The sequence below is a fragment of the Penaeus vannamei genome, chromosome 12, assembly GCF_042767895.1.
Source record: "Penaeus vannamei isolate JL-2024 chromosome 12, ASM4276789v1, whole genome shotgun sequence".
Classification (NCBI taxonomy): domain Eukaryota; kingdom Metazoa; phylum Arthropoda; class Malacostraca; order Decapoda; family Penaeidae; genus Penaeus; species Penaeus vannamei.
Window position 1 is genome coordinate 37456239 of NC_091560.1, and position 10000 is coordinate 37466238.

General features: G+C 32.7%; 1 protein-coding gene across 2 annotated transcripts in view; it reads right to left on the minus strand.

The window, feature by feature from the left end:
• Nucleotides 1-10000, minus strand: part of LOC113800447 (uncharacterized) — a 21661-nt gene that overhangs the window by 11640 nt on the left and 21 nt on the right. The window contains exons 1-3 of one of the 2 annotated variants that reach the window (XM_070128264.1): nucleotides 9907-10000; nucleotides 2519-2550; nucleotides 932-1084 (exon numbers count right to left, since the gene is read on the minus strand). The exon at nucleotides 9907-10000 is cut by the window's right edge and continues 21 nt beyond it. In XM_070128264.1, the coding sequence (XP_069984365.1) occupies nucleotides 932-1084; nucleotides 2519-2534 (169 nt within the window). In that variant the 5' untranslated portion in view covers nucleotides 2535-2550; nucleotides 9907-10000. Of the gene's footprint in view, nucleotides 1-931; nucleotides 1085-2518; nucleotides 2551-9892 lie in introns of both variants that reach the window. The other variant, XM_070128265.1, reaches the window with a different exon arrangement.

The following is a 10000-nucleotide window of genomic DNA, read 5'->3' on the forward strand; positions in this document are numbered from 1 at the left end:
TGTTACTATCATTATTATTATCATTGTTATCATTACTATTACTATCATTATCAAAATCATCATCATTACTATCACTGTCATCATACTCATCATCGTTAATATAATCATCATCATCATAATCATCATTTTCCTAATTAGCATCATTACTATTACAATCATTATCAAAATCATCATCATTATCACTATCATCATCACTATCATTATCATAATCATCATCATCATCTTCACCATCATTATCATAATCATCATAATCCTCATCATAATCATCATCATCACTCTCACTCATCATCATCATCATCATAATCATCATCATCATTATCATCAGTATCACTCATCATCATCATAATCATCACCATCACTCATCATCATCATAATCATCATTATTATCATCACTATCACTCATCATCACCATCATTATCATCATAATCATCATCATTATCATCATCACTATCACTCATCATCACCATCATTATCCTCATAATCATCATCATAATCATTATCATCACTATCACTCACCATCATCATAATCATCATGACTATCACTCATCATCCTCATGATAATCATCACCATCATCCTCACTATCACTCATCCTCATCCTCACTATCCCTCATCACCATCATAATCATCATCATCATAATCATCATCACTACCACTCATCATCATCATCATCACTATCACTCATCACCATCATCATAATTATCACTATCACTCATCACCATCATCATTACTATCACTCATCACCATCATAATCATCATCACTCATCACCATCATCATCATCACTGTCACTCATCATCATCATCACAATCACTCATCATCATCACTATCACTCATCATCACAATCACTCATCACCATCATCATCAATCATCACCATCCCTCATCCCCACCACCCCAAACCTAGACCCCAAGCGATGGACACACGGCACCCAACCGGAGCAGGCGGTGCCGCAGGGCCTAGGAGCGGCTCGGGTCCAGGCGCTGTCCCCGGCTGCGTCTCCGGCCGCGAGGAGACTGAGGTAGCTCATGTACGTTGCGACGGAGAGACCCAGCAGGCCGCAGAGGAGCCATAGGTGCCAGTTTGCCGCTAGAAAAAGGATTGGAGGATTGGGCGTTAGTGTGGAGAGAGGGTGTTGAGGATTTGTTGTACGGGATTCTGGGTTGGTGTTGGGGTTTTTCGTTTTTTGTTGTTTTTTTTATTGGTTATTGGGTTGTTTTTTTGTTTGTTTTTTATTGGTTATTGGGTTATGTTTTTGTTGTTTTTTATTGGTTATTGGGTTGTTTTTGTTATTTTTTATTCGTTATTGTGTTATGTTTTTTGTTATTCTTTTATTCGTTATTGTGTTATGTTTTTTTATTTTTTATTCGCTATTGTGTTATGATTTTGTTATTTTTTATTCACTATAGTTCTATGTTTTTGTTATTTTTTATTCGCTATTGTGTTATGATTTTGTTATTTTTTCATTCGTTATTGTGTTACGATTTTGTTATTTTTTATTTGTTATTGCGATGTTTTTGTTATCTTTTATTCGTTATTGTTTTATGCTTTTTTATTTTTTATTCGTTATAGTGTTATGTTTTTGTAATTTTTTTATTCGTTATTGTGTTGTTTGTTATTTTTTATTCGTTATTGTGTTGTTTTTGTTATTTTTTATTCGTTATTGTGTTATGTTTTTGTTATTTTTTATTCGTTATTGTGTTGTTTTTGTTATTTTTTATTCGTTATTGTGTTATGTTCTTGCTATTTTTTATTCGTTATTGTGTTATGTTTTTGTTATTTTTTAAATCGTTATTGTTTTTTATTTGTTATTGTGTTATGTTTTTGTTATTTTTCATTCGTTATTGTTTTATGCTTTTGCTATTTTTTATCCGTTATTGTGTTCTGTCTTTGTTATTTTTTATTGGTTGTTTTATGTTTTTGCTATTTTTCATTCGTTATTGTGTTATGCTTTCGTTATTTTTTCATTCGTTATTGTGTTGTGTTTTTGTTATTTTATCTATTGTGTGATTATCATTTTTTTAGTTTTTGTTAGTGTGCTATATTATTTTGTCTTTGTGTTATCATTATTGTTTTCTTATTTGTTATTGTGTTTTATTACTATTATTTGTTATTGCATTGTTTTTTCATTATTTATTATTGTGCTATCCTTTTTATCATTTGTTATTGCATTGTTACTATTTTTATCATTATTTGTTATTGTCTTATTATTATTATTTTATAATGCACGTGTAGTAAGCTTGACTATCAAAATATAGGAGAGGAACATGACTGATTGATAATGGTTATGATTATGATAATGGTAATAATTGTGGTAATGATAATGATAATATTGATAACAATAATGGTAATAATGCTAATAACAATGATGATAATAACAATGGCAATAATAATGATAAAATGATAATGATAATTAAAATAATAATAACTATCATCATGATAATAACTACAATAATAATCATCATCCTGATAATGATAATCATCATGATAATAATAATAACAGTAAGAATGAAAATGAGTTACCTTTCTTTAGTATCATGGCTGGCACATCACGTCTGAAAAGAATAAAGATAACTTTTAAGATTTTGCTCTTTTTATGCCATTAGGTCATTCTCTCTCCCTCACTCTCTGTCTTTTTTCTCTGTCTGTCTGTCTGCTTTCTCTCTCTCTCTCTCTCTCTCTCTCTCTCTCTCTCTCTCTCTCTCTCTCTCTCTCTCTCTCTCTCTCTCTCTCTCTCTCTCTCTTTCTCTCTCTCTCTGTCTCTCTCTCTCTCTGTCTCTCTCTCTCTTTTTTTCTCTTTTTTTTCTCTCTCTTCTCTTCTCGTCTCATTTCTTCTCTTCTCTTCTGTCTCTCTCTCTCTCTCTGCCCCTCCCCCTCTCCCTCCCTCCCTCCCTCCCCTTCCCCCTCCCCCTCTCTCTCCTTCTCTTACCCCTTACCTCCCTGCCCTTTTCCTCCTCTTCCTCCCTCATCTTCTTTTCTCTCTCCTTCCTCTTCTCCATTAGTCTTCCGTAACCTCTTCCTATATCCTTTCCTTCCATTTATCCCCCCATCTTTAGCCTGCATGCCTTTTTCCTCTCCCTTCCCTCTCCCCCTCTCCCTCTCCCTCTCCCACTCTCTCTCCTTGTCTTAACTATTCAGAAACTCTCCCACAACACAATATTATCTCACAAACCGACCGATAAGATAACATTCCCACTTAAAAAACATTTCTGTGAATGATGGGTGTCATTGCCATATGCCAAGCTGGCTCCAGGACATCACAGCGCACTTGTTGCATAGTAAACAGAAATAGATAGGAGAAATAGACACCAAGGTACCTAGGACAAGGATATTTCCATCACATTCCCTGCACGTGATTTTTTTCTTTCTTTCTTTCTTTCTTTTTCTTTGAGTTCTGATATTCCCGACTGCGGCAGGATCTATTGTCGCGAATATTGCCAAAGGAGAACGCGAAAATTAAAATAAACGTAAATACACTGTTTTTTTTATTATCATCATTATTGATTTATAGATTTATCGGTTTTATAAAAGAAAAAATCTAATAAACTCTAATAAACCTTATTATTATTTCATTTAAAAAAGTAAATACACTTTTTATTATCATCATTATTATCAATTTATAGATTTATCGGTTCTATAAAAAAAAAAAAAATCTTATAAACTCTAATAAACCTTATTATCATTTCATTTATCACCCATGTATACCAAGATACCTACGTACGTTTTGACAATAAAATACGTAATAATACGACTACACAACCCCTTACTTCCATAGATACGACTACACAAGCCCTTACTTCCATGATTCCTTACTTACTTCCATAATCATAGGACTACACACCCCCTTACTTCCAGTTTGATTGCAGCCTAACCTAACCGTCATAAACTCGACGACTTTTCCATTCACATAAACTTTGAAATAAGCTCTAGGTCTTTCCCGCTCATGTGGACTTCGAAATAAGGAATGATGATATTAATGAAAATGTTTATAAAAAATCATAATAAGGATAATCAAAATGATGATAATAAAATTGATAGTAAGGATAATCAAAATGGTGATAATAAAATTGATAATAATGATAATAATAATCATAATAATGATAATAATAAATTCATGATAATCATAATGACAATAATCATAATAACAATAATCATAATAATGATGATGATGATAATAATAATGATGATAACAATAATAATAATAATAATCATAATAATAATAATAATCATAATAATGATGATAATAACAATCATAATAATGATAATCAAAATCATGATAATAATAATAATAATGATCATAATAATGATAATAATAGCAATGACAAGCACCCAGAGAGCGCATACCTCTACCAAGGCAATCACTGATGCCATGAAAATATTCACACGAAAGAATTCCTGTGGTTTTTCAAGTGTGAATATTTTTATAGCATTAGTGACCCTGTTGCCTTGGCGGAGGTATGCTCTCTCTGGGTGATCATTATTATTATCATTGGTATTATCATCATTATTATCATTATTATCAACATTATCATCTTTTTGATTATCTTAAGTATGATTTTTTTTTACCATTTCTCTTTCTCACGTACACTGGTGACGTCCGTTAGGCTAATGAATAATTTTTTTAAAATGCCTGGTTTTGGATCATGACACACCTTTGGTAAAAAATTTCATTAAAATCTGTTCATAACTTTTTTCGAGTTATATTGCTAACCAACTGACTAACAAACTATCCAATGCTACCTCATTAGTGGATGTGATGACGATGATGATTATGATGATGATGATGATGATGATGACGATTATGATGATGATGATGACGATGATGATGATGATGATGACGATGACGATGACGATGACGATGTGATGATGATGATCATGTTGATATTAAGGATAATAATATATACTAATGATAATAATAACATCAATGATAATAATAACAACAATAATAATAATGATAATGATAATACTAAAAATTATATTAGTAATGATAATGGTGATTATAATACTGATAATGATAATAACAATGGTAATGAGAACTATGATAGTAATAACAATAATAATGATAATAACAACAATAACAATAGTAATAGAAATAATGATGATGATAACAATAGTAATGATAATAACAATAATAATAGAAATAATGATGATGATAACAATGATGATAATGATGACAATAATAACATTAATGATAATGATGATAATGATAATGATAATATAAATCATGATAATGATGATAGAAATGATGATAATGATAACAATAATAATATTTGCACATGGGATTTTTTTTCACAAATACGATTTTATCTTTACATAGAAACGATTTTTTCTTTTCACATAACGGATCCTATTTTTTTAATATTCAATTTAATTTCTACGCGAATGTAATTACGCCGGATTCAAACATTATATACCTCCAAGTAATTCTTCGGTAATAACAAAAGCAAGATTTTTTTTTTCTTTTTTTTTTTTTTTTCTTTTTTTTTGGCGTCAATTTTGTTCTGCACTCTGACCAGCGACCAGACTCCACCACAGGGACAGGTAGACTAAGACTCTATTTTGCCTTCCTCTTGCAGTCCGCCTCCCCCTCCCCCCCTCCCCCCCTCCCCGTCCCCCCTTCTCACATCTGTATCGCCCCCCCCCCCTAACTGGTCCAAGTTATTATCAATTATTCTCACATCTATCTTCACAAATCCCTTTTTACGATTATTTTCACATTTACTGCTACCATTATCATGTATGTTATTATTGCGAATAACGCTATTATTATCCTTATCATTTATTGTTATCCTGAGCAATGCTATTATTAGTAATGATAATATTGATCAAGGCAACAGTAATATTTAACGCATCAACAAGCAGCAAAAATATTGGAGATAATATTCAACATCAAAATCATGATAAAAATAATGATAATAATGATGATAACTGGAGGATACTCAAAGAGAAAGAGAGCGAGAATGTGTAAGAGAGAGAGAGGGATTACCCGAGCGAGCAGGCAAGAGAGAGAGAGAGAGAGAGAGAGAGAGAGAGAGAGAGACAGAGAGAGAGAGAGAGAGAGAGAGAGAGAGAGAGAGAGAGAGAGAGAGAGAGGTGGAGGGAAGGAGAGACAGACAGACAGACAGACAGACAGACAGAGATTAACCAAGCGAGCGAGCAAGAGAGACAGACGCAGCTTCAGACAGGCAGCCAGAGCCAGACAGACACACAGACAATCATACAGAGAGCGGGGAATGGTAACATCATTAGAACATCATAAAAGAACGTGAATGCTGTCAATAACCCCGTCGGCCGCTTTCACACCAAGGTGGCTCGCCCTTTGAAAGCAAACATCCTGAAATATGTGAAACCTCTCACACCGGTGTCATGGCGTCGCACGTGGCACATACAACCTGTCACGTCGCTTATTTATAAAAGGTTTCATATATTTCCAGATTTTCGAGAAGAAGACAATAAGGTAATAACAATAATAAGGTGATGAGATAATAATATAATAAATAATAATAATATATAATATAACAATAAATAATAATAATATATAATATAACAATAAATCAACATATGATGTAATATAATGACATGAGATAATCATAACAAAAAAGATATAATCAGAACATAATGTAATAATATCAGATAATAACATATTTCATAATAATAACAATAACGATAAACTCTGCTTGTACTTCGCCCCTGATCAGTGAGCTCTGCTTGGCATCACGTTAAACACTGAATGCTTTTCACTTGATGGATTCAACCGGTTTTCCTTTAGACTTAACAATGTTCACTGAACTTTACTCGCATATAATTAATCCAGCCAACTGACTTGAATTTAGTCTTTATTTTGCTTTTATTTATTCCCCCAAATTTTACTTGTGTTTATTTCCGAACTTGGCTTGCATTTACTTACTTACCGAACTCTACTAACAATCACTTATTTACCGAACTATACTAACAATGACTTACTTACCGAACTACACTAATAATCACTTATTTACCAAACAACACTAACAATCACTTATTTACCGAATTGCACTTACAGTCAATTATTTACCGAACTACAGTAACAATCACTTATTAACCGAACTGCACTTACAGTCACTTATTTACCGAACAACACTAACAATCACTCATTTACCGAACAACACTAACAATCACTTATTTACCGAACACTAACAATCACTTATTTACCGAACACTAACAATCACTTATTTACCGAACTGCACTTACAATTACTTATTTACCGAACTACACTAACAATCACTTATTTACCGAACAACACTAACAATCACTTATTTACCGAACAACACTAACAATCACTTATTTACCGAACTGCACTAACAGTCACTTATTTACCGAACTGCACTAACAATCACTCATTTACCGAACAACACTAACAATCACTTATTTACCGAACTGCACTAACAGTCACTTATTTACCGAACTGCACTAACAATCACTTATTTACCGAACTGCACTAACAATCACTTATTTACCGAACTGCACTAACAATCACTTATTTACCGAACAACACTAACAATCACTTATTTACCGAACAACACTAACAATCACTTATTTACCGAACAACACTAACAATCACTTATTTACCGAACTGCACTAACAATCACTTATTTACCGAACTGCACTAACAATCACTTATTTACCGAACAACACTAACAATCACTTATTTACCGAACTGCACTAACAGTCACTTATTTACCGAACTGCACTAACAGTCACTTATTTACCGAACAACACTAACAATCACTTATTTACCGAACTGCACTAACAGTCACTTATTTACCGAACTGCACTAACAATCACTTATTTACCGAACTGCACTAACAATCACTTATTTACCGAACTGCACTAAAAATCACTTATTTACCGAACTGCACTAACAGTCACTTATTTACCGAACAACACTAACAATCACTTATTTACCGAACAACACTAACAATCACTTATTTACCGAACAACACTAACAATCACTTATTTACCGAACTGCACTAACAATCACTTATTTACCGAACTGCACTAACAGTCACTTATTTACCGAACACTAACAATCACTTATTTACCGAACTGCACTAACAATCACTTATTTACCGAACACTAACAATCACTTATTTACCGAACTACACTAACAATCACTTATTTACCGAACTGCACTAACAATCACTTATTTACCGAACTGCACTAACAATCACTTATTTACCGAACTGCACTAAAAATCACTTATTTACCGAACTGCACTAACAGTCACTTATTTACCGAACTGCACTAACAATCACTTATTTACCGAACTACACTAACAATCAATTATTTACCGAACTGCACTAACAGTCACTTATTTACCGAACTGCACTAACAATCACTTATTTACCGAACTACACTAACAATCACTTATTTACCGAACTAAATTAACAATCATTTATTTACCGAACTACATTAATAATCACTTATTTACCGAACAACACTAACAATCACTTATTTACCGAACTAAAACAATCACTTATTTACCGAACAACACTAACAATCACTTATTTACCGAACAACACTAACAATCACTTATTTACCGAACAACACTAACAATCACTTATTTACCGAACTAAACTAACAATCACTTATTTACCGAACTACACTAACAATCACTTATTTACTGAACTGCACTAACAATCACTTATTTACCGAAGAACACTAACAATCACTTATTTACCGAACTACACTAACAATCACTTATTTACCGAACTAAACTAACAATCACTTATTTACCGAAGAACACTAACAATCACTTATTTACCGAAGAACACTAACAATCACTTATTTACCGAACTACACTAACAATCACTTATTTACCGAACTGCACTAACAATCATTTATTTACCGAACTGCACTAACAATCACTTATTTACCGAACTACACTAACAATCACTTATTTACCGAACAACACTAACAATCACTTATTTACCGAACTGCACTAACAGTCACTTATTTACCGAACTACACTAACAATCACTTATTTACCGAACTACACTAACAATCACTTATTTACCGAACTACACTAACAATCACTTATTTACCGAACTACACTAACAATCACTTATTTACCGAACTGCACTAACAATCACTTATTTACCGAACTGCACTAACAATCACTTATTTACCGAACTACACTAACAATCACTTATTTACCGAACAACACTAACAATCACTTATTTACCGAACTGCACTAACAATCACTTATTTACCGAACTACACTAACAATCACTTATTTACCGAACAACACTAACAATCACTTATTTACCGAACAACACTAACAATCACTTATTTACCGAATTACACTAACAATCACTTATTTACCGAACAACACTAACAATCACTTATTTACCGAACTACACTAACAATCACTTATTTACCGAACAACACTAACAATCACTTATTTACCGAACAACACTAACAATCACTTATTTACCGAACTACACTAACAATCACTTATTTACCGAACAACACTAACAATCACTTATTTACCGAACAACACTAACAATCACTTATTTACCGAACTGCACTAACAGTCACTTATTTACCGAACTACACTAACAATCACTTATTTACCGAACAACACTAACAATCACTTATTTACCGAACAACACTAACAATCACTTATTTACCGAACAACACTAACAATCACTTATTTACCGAACAACACTAACAATCACTTATTTACCGAACTAAAACAATCACTTATTTACCGAACAACACTAACAATCACTCATTTACCGAACAACACTAACAATCACTTATTTACCAAACAGCACTAACAATCACTTATTTACCGAACTATAACAATCACTTATTTACCGAACAACACTAACAATCACTTATTTACCGAACTAAAACAATCACTTATTTACCGCTCCACGTTTTATTAAGGAGAATAATTTCTAGATGCGATGCCTCCGACCGACGACGTGGCACTGTCGGGAAGTGTATTTAATACCTCAAAGA